The 15,587-nt window shown below is 38.4% G+C and overlaps 1 protein-coding gene across 2 annotated transcripts in view; it reads left to right on the forward strand.

Annotated features, from left to right (window-relative positions):
- The window catches only part of GABRB2 (gamma-aminobutyric acid type A receptor subunit beta2), a 300,586-nt gene extending 285,376 nt beyond the window's left edge, over positions 1–15,210 (forward strand). For both annotated transcript variants that reach the window (XM_032627185.1, XM_032627188.1), the window contains one exon: positions 14,766–15,210. In XM_032627185.1, the coding sequence (XP_032483076.1) occupies positions 14,766–15,113 (348 nt within the window). In that variant the 3' untranslated portion in view covers positions 15,114–15,210. The remainder of the gene's footprint in view (positions 1–14,765) is intronic.
- The last annotated feature ends 377 nt before the right edge of the window (positions 15,211–15,587 follow it).

Consider the following 15,587-nt stretch of genomic DNA (forward strand, 5'->3'; position numbering starts at 1 on the left):
TAATATAGTTGCCTTCACTTTTTCTTCCTTCTGGGGATTTCAATATGATCTCAATCTTTTTTTTTCCATGCAATTACAGTGACTCCTGGCTTTCAACTTTATTTGAAAGTAGTAGCTTGTACTTGGTTAAATTGAGAAGTGGAACCCAAAAAGAATTCTACCAACCTTCTAAAAGTATTCATTTCATCATATATTTTATTAATTGTGCTTTATTATAATTAAATGTAACATCTCAGATGTTCTCGGGAATTCCCTGGTGGTCCAGTAGTTAAGACAGGGCTTTCACTGCGTGGGCCTGGGTTCAATCCCTGGTCAGGGAACTAAGATCCCGGAAGCCACGTGGCACAGCCAAAAATAATAATAAAGTGGCCTCCCCAGCAGATACTTTAAAAAAAAAAAGAAGAAAAACAGATGTACTCGCCTTTCCCCCAAATGTAACATTTATCCTTCTATTTCCATCCAACTGTTATGTGGAAAATCAGTAATGTGCGATTTATGTGTCATTCCCAATGAATCCCACACAAATTAACACATAACTAGAAAGTAATAATTTTTCAAGAGAAGTGAATTTGATTTTGTGAGAATAAAAGCAATGGAAGAGATTAAGCCACAAAAATGAGGAACACTACTTAAGTTCCAGCCCAAAGAAGTACTGCAGAATTTGCCATAGCGAGGCCTCACACTGTTAGGAAAGCACACTAGCCCTGTATCAAGATCACAGTTTGCAAGGGAAATGCAAGACTGAGGCTTTTTGCTAGGAGAATTTTCCTTATTCATTATTCCTATTTTATGCCGTATAGTTTTTTAAAAAGCAGTTGGTAATTATAGGTTAAATGGAACTGAAAGGCAAACTTTTAATAAATTAAATCTGAAAGGAATTTGATGCAGCAGCCTGCGGTCTGAACCCTTAGTTGTGATTTTGACCATTGCAATGATCTCTAAAAATTTGAATTTAAATGCCCTCCAGGCAGGCCTGTATTTTTATAGTCTGGTTAACTACAATCTCTTCTTATTCTTCATTACACCTACTTCATGCTTTTATATGATATCCTTCGCCAGATTGTTTTTTCCTTTTTTAAAATTAATTAATTTATTTTTGGCTGCGTTGGGTCTTTGTTGCTGCTACGTGGGCTTTCTCTAGTTGCAACGAGCGGGGGCTACTCTTTGTTCCGGTGCGTGGGCTTCTCATTGCAGTGGCTTCTCTTATTGAGGAGCACGGGCTCTAGGCATGCAGGCTTCAGTAGTTGTGGCTCGCGGGCACTAGAGCGCAGGCTCAGTAGTTGTGGCACACGGGCTTAGTTGCTCCGCGGCATGTGGGATTCTCCCAGGCCAGGGCTCGAAGCCGTCCGTGTCCCCTGCATTGGCAGGCGGATTCTTAACACCTGCGCCACCAGCGAAGCCCCCCTTAGCCGGATTTGAATGTGTGATCCTGGACTTAGTCTAACCCTCTCAGTAATTCAATTTAGCAAGTTTTATTCTGAGTACTTACTTTGTATCAACAGTAGTGGTCAGCATTAGGGACACATAAGCAACAGGATACATGTTTGCCATCATGAGGGAAACAAGGATTCAGCGAGATTCAGTATCAAGAAGACTGACCCTGGTAAAAGGAGTTAGCAAAGACTTCCCTAAATTCACATAGACTTTCTAGAAGAAGGACACCGGTGCCCAGAATCCGCCAGGATTAGAACTGGCTCTCATCTCTAGAGTTGGTGTTCTTTCCACTCTGCTGTGAGTGTTGGAAGGGGCAGAGACCCATTTGAGGGGACCAAAAAGCCTTTACCTCTCAGCCTTTACCTTTCAGACCCACATGAGGAGCCTCAGTCCACTGGACAGGCCAGGCTTGTTGAGTGTCTTTTTTACAACTGACCCTGTATTAGTCATAACTTTTATAAAAGCCTTCTCTTCTGGGGTCCTTTGGAGAGAAGAGCCTTACTCTCTCTGCTCCTGAGGTCTACCTCTTACTTCATCTAAAAGCTTCACTGTCACTTGAAACAAGAACTTAAAACCTCACCAAGCTCACTTGGTTTATCCACGTGTCCAGATGGATTATCACATTAATCACATTAATGTGATTCCTTAACAATGAATCAGTCCACTAAGATAACCTCAAGATATGTATTCACATGATTTACCCATGAGAATTTAAAAATTGAAAATCAAAACAATTAAGTCGCTCATATCTTAATGCCACCCGTGTCCACTTCATAAATATTTTACCCCATAGTGAAAATACTTAGTAGAAAAAGTACAAGGTTTGAATCTGCAAACATAAATTTAAATTATTGTTTTACCACTTAACTACCCAAGAGCTTTGGGATTTTGGTGGGAAGGGTTATTTACAAAATGCTGATAACGCTAACTCCTCATAATATGGTTGTGAGATTTCAAACATTTACAATAGCCTCATAGAAGCAAAAAAGACAGGGTAAAAATAACCTCAGCCCTTTTATTTTTCTACTAGCTTTTATTAAAAATGGCCATCCTTCTGCAACTACCTGGTATCTCAGCAATATTCTCCTATTATTTATATTCCAGTTCTAAACTCCATATCTGGTTACTATTTCTCCATTTACTTCGGTAGAGGGATTCGAAAAGTCAAAGATGTTGGCCTTCTCTTGGATCTCCATTTCATATTCTAGTTGGGTAAAATTTGCTTTCACCTCTTAGAACGCTGAGTGCGCGCTAGGTAGTTTCAGAGTGATTTTCTCTTGGAAAGAGTGTTTTGGATATTCCCGGGCGGTTAACAGTTCATTGCCTTAACATTTAAAGTTACTCAGGGCACAATGTCATTTCATGGACAATAAAACAAGGTCTCCTACCCACACACTAGTCACAGTAATTGAAAATTGCAGAGTGAGGATTTCTTGGATTTTTTTTGCACTTTCTCACTCTTCTCTGGATGATATGAGTGGTGAACTGGGATTTAAAATAGCCCTGTTGTCCCTTCCCAAGATAAGCGTGTGATGCTGCTGGGTCACTGACGGATGCGATTTGTTTCTCTATATAAGACAATAGGACAAGGACATCTCTCCAGAACATATACCTATCACTGAAAAAGTTTCATGAAAAGAAGCAGCAAACCTGAAATCAGTCCTGGAATTAGCTATCTATTATATAAAAATAAGGTCCACTCTTCATTGTTTAATGCAGTATCTTGTAAGCAAAGTGGAACTCGGTTAACCAAATGTGTTTCTTTTCTTTTTGGAGATAGATGTTGGGATGGGAATGGGAAGAAGGAAAAGAAAACCTCTTAATCCAAATGTTTAGCATGAAGTTGCCACTGTTATAACCATCAGTGCATGGGTCAGTCTGGAAAAGGAGTCCCTCCCTCTACCTAACAGAACAGCTGAACAGTCTATGTGAAAACTGCCCTCCTTCACAGAGGATCATTTGTGGAAGGTCCAGAATGCTGGTGCAAATAAATCAGTCTGTTTCCCCAAATTTCAGCATTTCATTCTTGATTGATAAGCACAGTAATTCCAGGTAAAGCATAATTTCAACAGCAGATTGTTGAACGGGGAACAGAGGACTTTTTTTTATTGGCATTGGCCTGCTTAGTAGGGCCTCTCCAAAAACCGTTGTCAGGAATGGACACTTGTGAGTTAAAAGTCAACTGTAGAAAGCCAGTAGTGTAGACCCTTGGACAAAAGCAAGGCCTGCAGCAAGCTTCTTGCAAAGGCAGTTTATCTACAGAGAATGACAATTTATTCATTAGTCTCTCCCTTTCATCTGTTTCCCTTCATGTATTTTTGGTTTCCTTCTCTCTCATTTTAAGTACTGTCAACAGTAATCTCATGGGTGTTTAAATAGGTGAAAATTACAAGACAAAAAGTATTGATCAGTATTTTTTTACGTTTTCCAGGGCAGTAGAGATTGCTCCATGCTCTTTCTGATAAGTTAAAGAGGAACCATCTCTTATTAATGTTCTTACCAAAAAAAGGGACAGTTTAGTGGTTTCTCCTGTGTCTCTACAAGACAAGTGAAGAGAAAGGCAATTAGGAAGGCCACTTGGGCAAGTCTGGAAAGGGTGGGATGGAGACTCATTTTTAAAACAGATTAGCTAAATTCACATGACAGTTGCTATTCCTTCCATTTTCTGAAATTTCATCACCTAAGTACAGCCTGATACTGAGAAGGCATTCCAAGAAAGAACTTATAATTGAAGAAAGTGTCAAGATATGCAATTGTATCGTTTCATCCTTAGGAGCAGGAACCATGGAACAAACAGATTAAATGCCAGCTGTACTACTTATTAACTGCAGCTCTGGGCAGATCACTAACTATCCTTAATTCTCAATCTCCTTATTTTTAAAATGAGACTATTAATAATAATAACTTCCTCATATGTTATTGTCAAGATTAAACATTACAACCTAGCAATTCCACTCCTGGAGATATATATATATATATATATATATATATATATATATATATATATAGCTGAAATATATATCTGCAAAAAAACCCAAAAAAAACTCTAATTTGAAAAGATAAATGGCACCCCAGTGTTCATAGCAGCATTATTTACAATAGCCAAGATATGGAAACAACCTAAGTGTCCATCAACAGATGAATGGATAAAGAAGATGTGGTATATACACACAATGGAATACTACTCAGCCATAAAAAAGAATGAAATTTTGCCATTTGCAGCAGCATGGATGGACTTGGAGGGCATTATACTAAGTGAAATAAGTCAGACAGAGAAAGACAAATACTGTATGTTATCACTTATATGTGGAATACTAAAAATACAACAAACTGGTGAATATACCAGAAAAAGAACATTCTCACAGATACAGAGAACAAACTAGTGATTACCAGAGGGGAGGGGGAGGAGGGGCAACATAGGGATGGGGGAGTGGAAGGTACGAAGTACTGGGTATAAGGTAGGCTCAAGGATGTATACAACACAGGGAATACAAGGATGTATCAACACAGGGAATATAGCTAATATTTTGGAATAACTATAAATGGAAAGTAACCTTTCAAAATTGTAGAAAAAATTAAAATTAAAAAATTCTTTAAAAAGATTAAATATTACAGTTGTGTAAAGACTTTAACACAATGCCTGTCTCTAGTAAATAATAAATGGAAGTTACATGTGTTCTCTCTCTATGAAAACTGCTTTTCAGCTTGATGGTGTGGACAGTGGTTAGAACTTCAGCTTTTTCATTGTTCCTCAAGGCCTCTGCTGCTGCTTTATTTAGTCACGTCCTTCTCCTACTGTACAACAGACCAGTAGTTTTCCAAACGTGAACCCTAGCCCAGCATCACCTGGGACCTTTTTAGAAATGCAGATTACTGAGCCTCCCAGACTTACTAACTGAGGAATTCTGGGAGGGGGCCCAGAGATCTGTGTTTTAACAAGGCTTCCTAGGGAACTCTGGTGCACATGAAAGTTTGGGAGCCACTGAAATAGACTCTCCCCCCACCAAACCACTACCTGAGTCAGGCTTCCTTGGCTAATTTTAGGAGATGCTGAAGGCAGCATGGAATCTTATTGCATTGAAATAATCATCAATAGACAGGAGCTATTACACTGTTTTATTGCTTACAAGTAGTAAGATCTTAATTAACTCACTTCATTTTTCTGAACTTCAGTTTCCTGACCTGTAAAATGGAAATACAGCGTATTCTGCAGTGGTGCAGTAGGTATGTCCTTCAAAAAAAACCCTCACATCAGCAACCACCTTCCAAAAACAAATATTTCAAAGGGGAAAAAAGGAAAGAAAATAGTTCAATTTCACATGCATAAAAGTTATTTTTATTTATTTTTATTTTATTTAAACAATAAAGGTGATTAAAAGTAAATAAACTCTACAGATAATTTACTATTACAAGCTCCACATAATAAATTAAAAAGGCTCTCCCCTTTCACCACTTGAGGTACATATAAAAGAGCCTGTTGAAACGCATATACAAAGCTTTTACCCTTGATCTTTGCTCCCAACACAGTTCACGTCCTTTGAAGGGAAGAGAGTAGTAAACAAGACAAGGGGGAGAAAGGAAAATGCATCCAGTTAACAAGCTAGCCACCAAACCCAGCAGCCGCTAGATGCTTTTGGTCCCAGCCAGAAAGATTGAAACCCAACACTGTTCTGCATACTGAAGATTGTATTACTCTAGCAGAGTTCCTTAATTTCAGTTGGAGTTGTGAAAAATTCTTATTATAGGTGGAAACTGTCTCTAATGTCTTTCCTGCCCTGCCTATGTTATAGGGTTGTTGAGACCCATAAACAAGATGAATTGTGTCTCAGTTAAGATTCTTCGAGTCTCAAGTAATAGGAAACTCAGCTCACAATGGCTTAAGCCAAAAAAAAAAAAAAAAAAAAAAATAGAGACATGCATTATCTTGCTTAGAGCATCAGCAAGTCAGGCATGTCCAGATACAGACGCAGTGTCATCAGGTCATGGATTCTCCATGTCTGCTTATGTTTGCTCCTTTTCAAGTTAGGATTTCCTCTTGCAGTTGAAGCATCTAAACAGATTCAGTAGATTCAGGGCCGCATACTTCTAGGTACAAATCCAGTGGAAAAGTTTGAGAGTCTTTACTCTGGTATGCCTATCCGAAGGCTCATGACATGCCATTGGTTCTGAAATGGGCATGTATCCATCACTGAAACAAGCACCGTGTCAGGATTGCTCTGATTGGCTATGGCCACACCTGAAGCACAGAAACTGAGAGTGGGGAATTGGTGGTTCCTTAAATAGAATTTTTGCTAGTGGGGCTGATGAACATTCAAACCACAGATGTTTACTTACTTGCAAGTGTTATAGTTAACAGGATTTTACATTAGCTCTCATCTTTAGTGATGTATTTAAATCAAGACACTCTCATCTACCCCCTCATTAAGGAAATTTTGCAAGCCTCCAAGTGACTGCCCCTACCATGCACTGAGACCGTCTTCTTTTTATGAGTTGTAGAGTGCTCTAGGGGTTTGGTGCTGTAGCTGTGCCTTAGCATGGCACAGTGAAAGAGACCTGATTGCAGTTCCTGCTCTGCCACCTATTCACTGGGTGAACTTGTGTTAAGTTTCTTAACCTCTCTGTGCCTTATCTCCTGAGCATGAGATCTGTGCTGATCCCAGAGGACTAATGGGAAACTGAAAGGTCAGTATGTAAAATGCTTAGTCTTAGCTACTAGACACTACTCACTAAATTCCATTCTCGTGCATAAAAATGGGGCATCTGCCATATAAGTGGTCCAGGGTATCATTGGAAATGTTTCCAGATCTCGGGCGCCTGAGCCTGCTGCTCTAGCAAGAGACCTGTATGAATAGAGGCAGAAGCCTTAGAGTAGAAAAGGAACTCAAGGGGTAGTCCCATGCAGTTCCAGTCTTCAGAATGGTGTTGCCAAATTAAATCCATCGTATTGTTGAAGCATGAAGACGTTAAGTGAGATATTAAGTGTCACAAAATTAATTTCATTCAATCAGCATTTATTTCTTGAGCATCTGCTATGTTCCAGGCACTAGGTACAAATTTTAGTTATGAGATAAATAGTTACTAGGGATATACTGTACAACGTGATGACTATAGTGAACACAGCTGTATGATACATAGGAAAGTTAAGAGAGTAAATCCTAAGAGTTCTCATCACAAATTTCTTTTCCTTTTTTTTTTCTTTTCTTTGTGTTGTATCTACATGAGAAGATGGATGTTAGCTTAACCTATTATGGTAATCATTTCACAATATATGTAAATCAAACCATCATGCTGTGTGCCTTAAAATTATACAGTGATATATGTCAGTTATTTCTCAGTAAAACTGGAAACAGAAAAAGTAAAATACACAAAAATTGATTTAAAAAATTTTTTTAATTATTGGCAATAGATATATTCTGAGTCATCACCAAAATAAATGTACTATATTGTTAATAATAGCTTGTTGCAGTTAAGTTTTATTATCCAGAGCGATGGAGGCCTCTTAAAAATAAGACACAAAAATCTTCCCTGCTTACAGAACAAAAAGCATTACATAATCATTTAATTTGGGGGATTCGTGATGTCAGTATTCATCCTTTACTTTAGCTTTGCCAAGAAGAAATAATCCAAGAGAAAAAAGGGTCACTGTATCTACACAGCCACCTTAATTCTACTCCCTGGGCCCAGAATTCAACTCAGTACAGATAACTCTGGGCTAACTCTTAAGTCCTGCCTGCTTCCCTTCCATTGCAAGTCAATTCCTCACCCCATTCATCCCTCCACCACCCGCAGTCTGTTCAGCTCTTATTTTCAAGTTCCTTGTTGTTCTGAATTCTATTGCATTTTGGCAAGTCACATGTTGCCTGCATTTTTATTGTTCAGAATTCTTCCTTTACCCTATTTACAATGACACTGCAAATTTAAGGTGACATCTTGTAACTGGGCATTAAGACACATCAATTAAATGAAGTTATACAAAAATGTTTCTGGTGTGTATATCAAGTGCTTAATATATGTTACCTGCGGTTTTTCTTTTTTGTTCTTTTTTTGTTTTTTTTTTTCTTGGCAATGAATAAAAGATTTATTTCTTTTTCTTTCTTTTAGCATCTTTATTGGAGTATAATTGCTTTACAATGGTGTGTTAGTTTCTGCTTTATAATAAAGTGAATCAGCTATACCAACACACATATCCCCATATCTCCTCCCTCTTGCGCTCCCTCCCACCCTCCCTATCCCACCCCTCTAGGTGGTCACAAAGCACCAAGCTGATCTCCCTGTGATATGCGGCTGCTTCCCACTAGCTATCTGTTTTACATTTGGTAGTGTATATATGTCCGTGCCACTCTTTCACTTCGTCCCAGTTTACCCTTCCCCCTCCCCATGTCCTCAAGTCCATTCTGTACATCTGCATCTTTATTCCGGTCCTGCCCCTAGGTTCTTCACAACCACTTTTTTTTTTTTTAGATTCATATATATGTGTTAGCATACAGTATTTGTTTTTCTCTTTCTCACTTACTTCACTCTGTATAACAGACTCTAGGTCCATCCAGCACTCCACGAATAACTCAATTTCGTTTCTTATTGTGGATGAGGAATATTCCATTGTATATATATATGTGCCACATCTTCCTTATCCATTCATCTGTCGATGGACACTTAGGTTGCTTCCTGTCCTGGCTATTGTAAACAGAGCTGCAATGAACATTGTGATACATGACTCTTTTTGAATTATGGTTTTCTCAGGTTATATGCCCAGTAGTGGGATTGCTGGGTCATATGGTAGTTCTATTTTTAGTTTTTTAAGAAACCTCCATACTGTTCTCCACAGTGGCTGTATCAATCTACATTCCCAGCAACACTGCAAGAGGGTTCCCTTTTCTCCACACCCTCTCCAGCATTTATTGTTTGTAGATTTTTTGATGATGGCCATTCTGACTGGTGTGAGGTGATACCTCATTGTAGTTTTGATTTGCATTTCTCTAATGATTGGTGATTTTGAGCATCCTTTCATGTGTTTGTTGGCAATCTGTATATCTTCTTTGGAGAACTGTCTATTTAGGTCTTCTGCCCATTGTTGGATTGGGTTATTTGTTTTCTTGATATTGAGCTGCATGAGCTGCTTGTAAATTATGGAGATTAATCCTTTGTCAGTTGCTTCGTTTGCAAATACTTTCTCCCACTCTGAGGGTTGTCTTTTCATCTTGTTTATGGTTACCTTTGCTGTGCAAAAGCTTTTAAGTTTCATTAGGTCCCATTTGTTTATTTTTGTTTTTATTTCCATTCCTCTAGGACGTGGGTCAAAAAGGATCTTGCTGTGATGTATGTCATAGAGTGTTCTGCCTATGTTTTCCTCTAAGAGTTTTATAGTGTCTGCCCTTACATTTAGGTCTTTAATCCATTTTGAGTTTATTTTTGTGTATGGTGTTAAGGAGTGTTCTAATTTCATTCTTTTACTTGTAGCTGTGCAGTTTTCCTAACTCCACTACTTGAAGAGGCTGTCTTTCCTCCATTGTATATTCTCGCCTCTTTTTTCAAGGATAAAGTGACCATATGTGTGTGGGTTTATCTGTGGGCTTTCTGTCCAGTTCCATTGATCTATATTTCTGTTTTTGTGCCAGTACCATACTGTCTTGATGACTGTAGCTTTGTAGTATAGTCTGAAGTCCGGGAACCTGATTCCTCCAGCTCCATTTTTCTTTGTCAAGATTGCTTTGGCTATTTGGGGTCTTTTGTGTTTCCATACAAATTGTGAAATGTTTTGTTCTAGCTCTGTGAAAAATGCCGTTGGTAGTTTGATAGGAATTGCATTGAATCTGTAGATTGCTTTGGGTAGTGTAGTTATTTTCACAATGTTGATTCTTCCAGTCCAAGAACATGATATATCTCTCCATCTGTTTGTATCATCTTCATTTCTTTCATCAGTGTCTTATATAGTTTTCTGCATACAGAAATATATAGTTTTCTGCATACAGGTCTTTTGTCTCCTTAGGTAGGTTTATTCCTAGGTATTTTATTCTTTTTGCTGCAATGGTAAATGGGAGTGTTTCCTTAATTTCTCTTTCACATTTTTCAACATTACTGTATAGGAATGCAAGAGGTTTCTGTGCATTAATTTAGTATCCTACTACTTTACCAAATTCATTGATTAGCTCTAGTAGTTTTCTAGTAGCATCTTTTGATTCTCTATGTATGGTATCATGTCATCTTCAAACAGTGACACCTTTACTTCTTCTTTTCCGATTTTGATTCCTTTTATTTCTTTATCATCTCTGATTGCTGTGGCTAAAACTTCCAAAACTATGTTGAATAATAGTGGTAAGAGTGAACAACCTTGTCTTGTTCCTGATCTTACAGGAAATGGTTTCAGTTTTCCACCATTAAGAATGACGTTGGCTGTAGGTTTGTCATATATGGCCTTTATTATGTTGAGGTAAGTTCCTTTTACGCCTACTTTCTGGAGGGTTTTTATCATAAGTGGGTGTTGAATTTTGTCAAAAGCTTTTTCTGAATCTATTGAGATGATCATATGGTGTTTATCCTTCAGTTTGTTAATATGGTGTATCATTGCTTGATTTGTATATATTGAAGAATGCTTGCATTCCTGGGATAAACCCCACTTGATCATGGTGTATGATCCTTTTAATGTGCTGTGGGATTCTGTTTACTAGTATTTTGTTGAGGATTTTTGCATCTATGTTCATCAGTGATATTGGCCTGTAGTTTTCTTTGTGACATCTTTGTCTGGTTTTGATATCAGGCTGATGGTGGCCTCGTAGAGTGAGTTTGGGAGCGTTTCTCCCTCTGCTGTCTTTTCAAAGAGTTTGAGAACGATAGGTGTTAGCTCTTCTCTAAATGTTTGATAGAATTCGCCTGTGAAGCCATCTGGTCCTGGGCTTCCATTTGTTGGAAGATTTTTAGTCACAGTCTCAATTTCAGTGCTTGTGATTCGTCTGTTTCTATTTTCTGTTTCTTCCTGGTTCAGTCTCAGAAGGTTGTGCTTTTCTAAGAATTTGTCCATTTCTTCCAGGTTGTCCATTTTATTGGAATATAGTTGCTTGTAGTAATCTCTCATGATCCTTTGTATTTCTGCAGTGTCAGTTGTTACTTCTCCTTTTTCATTTCTAATTTTGTTGATTTGAGTCTTCACCCTCTTTTTCTTGATGAGTCTGGCTAATGGTTTATCAATTTTGTTTGTCTTCTCAAATACCCAGCTTTTAGTTTTATTGATCTTTGCTGTTGTTTTCTTTGTTTCTATTTCATTTATTTCTGCTCTGATTTTATGATTTCTTCCCTTCTACTAAGTTTGGGTTTTGTTTGTTCTTTCCCTTGTTCCTTTAGGTGTAAGGTTAGGTTGTTTATTTGAGATGTTTCTTGTTTCTTGAGGTAGGATTGTATTGCTATAAACTTCCTTCTTTCAACTGTTTTTGCTGCATCCCATAGATTTTGGGTTGTCATTGTCTTTTGTTTCTATGTATTTTTTTATTTCCTCTTTGATTTCTTCAGTGATCTCTTGGTTATTTAGTAGTGTATTGTTTAGCTTTTATGTGTTTGTATATTTACTGATTTTTTCCTCTAATGGGTATCTAGTCTCATAGCGTTGTGGTCGAAAATATACTCGATACGATTTCAATTTTCTTTAATTTACCAAGGCTTGATTTGTGATCCATGATATGATCTATCCTGGAGAATGTTCCATGAGCACTTGAGAAGAAAGTGGATTCTGTTGTTTTTATATGGAATGTCCTATAAATATCAATTAAGTCCATCTTGTTTAATGTATCATTTAAATCTTGTGTTTTCTTATTTATTTTAATTTTGGATGATGTGTGCATTGGTGAAAGTGGGGTGTTAAAGTCCCCTTCTATGAATGTGTTACTGTCAATTTCACCTTTTATGGCTGTTCGGATTTGCCTATGTATCGAGGTGCTCCTATGTTGGGTGCATAAATATTTACAATTGTATATCTTCTTCTTAGATTGATCCCTTGATCATTATGTAGTGTCATTCTTTGTCTCTTATAATAGTCTTTATTTTAAAGTCTATTTTGTCTGATATGAGAATTGCTACTCCAGATTTATTTTGATTTCCATTTGCATGGAATATCTTTTTCCATCCCCTCACTTTCAGTCTGTATGTGTCCCTAGGTCTGAAGTGGGTCTCTTGTAGACAGCATATATACAGGTGTTGTTTTTGTATCCATTCAGCCAGTCTATGTCTTTTGGTTGGAGCATTTAATCCATTTACATTTAAGGTAGTTATCGATATGTATGTTCCTATTACTATTTTCTTAATTGATTTGGGTTTGTTATTGTAGATATTTCCTTCTCCTGCGTTTCCTGTCTAGGGAAGTTCCTTTAGCATTTGTTGTAAAGCTGGTTTGGTGGTGCTGAATTCTCTTAGCTTTTGCTTGTCTGTAAAGGTTTTAATTTCTCCGTCAAATCTGAACGAGATCCTTGCTGGGTAGAGTAGTGTTGATTATAGGTTTTTCCCTTTCATCACTTTAAATATGACCTGCCACTCCCTTCTGGCTTGCAGAGCTTCTGCTGAAAGATCAGCTGTTAACCTCATGAGGATTCCCTTGTATATTATTTGTTGTTTTTCCCTTGCTGCTTTTAATATTTTTTCTTTGTATTTAATTTCTGATAGTTTGATTAATATGTGTCTTGGCATGTTTCTCCTTGGATTTATCCGGAATAGGACTCTCAGCGCTTCCTGGACTTTATTGACTATTTATTTTCCCATATTAGCGAAGTGTTCAACTATAATCTCTTCAAATATTTTCAGTCCCTTTCTTTTTCTCTTCTTCCTCTGGGACCCCTATATTTTGAATATTGGTGTGTTTAATGTTGTCCCAGTGGTTTCTGAGACTGTCCTCAATTCTTTTCATTCTTTTTTCTTTATTCTGATCTGCAGTAGTTATTTCCACTATTTTTTCTTCCAGATCACTTATCCGTTCTTCTGCCTCAGTTATTCTGTTATTGATTCCTTCTAGAGAATTTTTAATTTCATGTATTGCGTTGTTCATCATTGTTTATTTGCTCTTTAGTTCTTCTAGGTCCTTGTTAAACGTTTCTTGTATTTTCTGAATTCTATTTCCAAGATTTTGGATCATCTTTAGTATCTTTACTCTGAATTCTTTTTCAGGTAGACTGCCTATTTCCTCTTCTTTTGTTTGGTCTGGTGGGTTTTTATCTTGCTCCTTCATCTGCTGTGTGTTTCTCTGTCTTCTCATTTTGCTTAACTTACTGTGTTTGGGGTCTCCTTTTCACAGGCTGCAGGTTCTTAGTTCCCATTGTTTTTGGTGTCTGCCCCCAGTATCTAAGGTAGGTTCAGTGGGTTGTGTAGGCTTCCTGGTGGAGGGGACTGGTGCCTGTGTTCTGGTGCATAAGGCTGGATCTTGTCTTTCTGGTGGGCAGGACCACATCCGGTGATGTGTTTTGGGGTGTCTCTGACCTTATTATGATTTTAGGCAGCCTCTCTGCTAATGGATGGAGTTGTGTTCCTGTCTTGCTAGGTGTTTGGCATAGGGTGTCCAGCACTGTAGCTTGCTGGTCCTTGAGTGGATCTGGGTCTTAGCATTGAGATGGAGATCTCTGGGAGAGCTTTCACTGTTTGATATTACATGGAGTCAGGAGGTCTTTGGTGGACCAATGTCCTGATCTCAGCTCTCCCACCTCAGAGACACAGTCCTGCCACCCGGCAGGAGCACAAAGACCCTTTTGGGAAGTCTGCGGTCTTCTGCCAGCATTCAGTAGGTGTTCTGTAGGAGTTGTTTCACACATAGATGTATTTCTGATGTATTTGTGGGGAGGAAGGTGATCTCCATGTCTTTCTCCTCTGCCATCTTGAAGACCTCTCCTCACCTACTGTTTTTAGTTCTAGTTTTATCATGAATTCATCTGTAGTTAGGCTTCTATTTTGAGCACAATTCAATAATTCATCCTCTAATGCTATTTCATACCTAGTTCAGTTTAATTTTTTAGTAGTTGTAATTAAGACTGTAAATTCTTTAAAGGGGGGGTCATGCTTTCCATTTTCTGTGTGCTCTAAGTAGAAATCATGAAAATGATACTCGCAACAATCTATTATACTTTTACGTCATTACAGCCGTCCTCTAGGGTTGGATTATTATACCATTTAATAAATGAAGAAGCTGAAACTCACATAGGTGATAGTTGCAGAGCCACAATTCAAATTTAGATCATGTCACTGCAAATCCAGTTCTCTTAACCACTATGATAAATTTCTAAACTACATATCATAGTGCCTTGTGTAATAATCACCATTAAAGGCTTATTATTTTGAAAGTCTTGTTTGGTTCTTCTCCTTTCCAGATGGACCCCCATGAGAACATATTACTGAGCACTCTTGAGATAAAAAATGAAATGGCCACTTCCGAGGCTGTGCTGGGACTTGGAGACCCCAGGAGCACAATGCTGGCCTGCGATGCCTCCAGCATCCAGTATCGGAAAGCCGGGTTACCCAGGCATAGTTTTGGCCGAAATGCCCTGGAACGGCACGTGGCACAGAAGAAAAGCCGCCTGCGGAGACGCGCCTCCCAACTGAAAATCACCATCCCCGACTTGACTGATGTGAATGCCATAGATCGGTGGTCCCGCATATTCTTCCCAGTGGTTTTTTCCTTCTTCAACATCGTCTATTGGCTTTACTATGTGAACTAAAACATAGCCTCCCATGGGAAGCAAGGACTAGATCCCTCCTCAAACCAGTTGTACAGCCTGACGTAGAACTTGGAAAACACATCACTCCAGGACAAAAGTGATGCTAAAATACCTTAGTTGCTGGCCTATCCTGTGGTCCATTTCATACCATTTGGGTTGCTTCTGCTAAGTCATGAATACACTAAGGTCCCTGTGGTTTTCCAGTTAAAATGCAAGTGATTTGTACACATGCTGGCAAGACTGAATCTGAGTGTCCCACTTTATCTGCTTAGCACACAGCCTATACGGAGGGCAGTAATTTAGAAGATATTCTAGAAGGGTCAATAGCGTCATCAGTCATTTCGCAGAGAAGCGGTCGTACCCAGATACTCCCCGTCTTCCTTCCTAAGGTTGGCATGCGGTCTGCCGTGCCACGCAAACATGCTAACTGAAGATGGTCTATGCCTGTCTTATTAAGGTGATAATGGTGCCATG

The sequence above is a fragment of the Phocoena sinus genome, chromosome 3 (assembly GCF_008692025.1).
Source record: "Phocoena sinus isolate mPhoSin1 chromosome 3, mPhoSin1.pri, whole genome shotgun sequence".
Classification (NCBI taxonomy): domain Eukaryota; kingdom Metazoa; phylum Chordata; class Mammalia; order Artiodactyla; family Phocoenidae; genus Phocoena; species Phocoena sinus.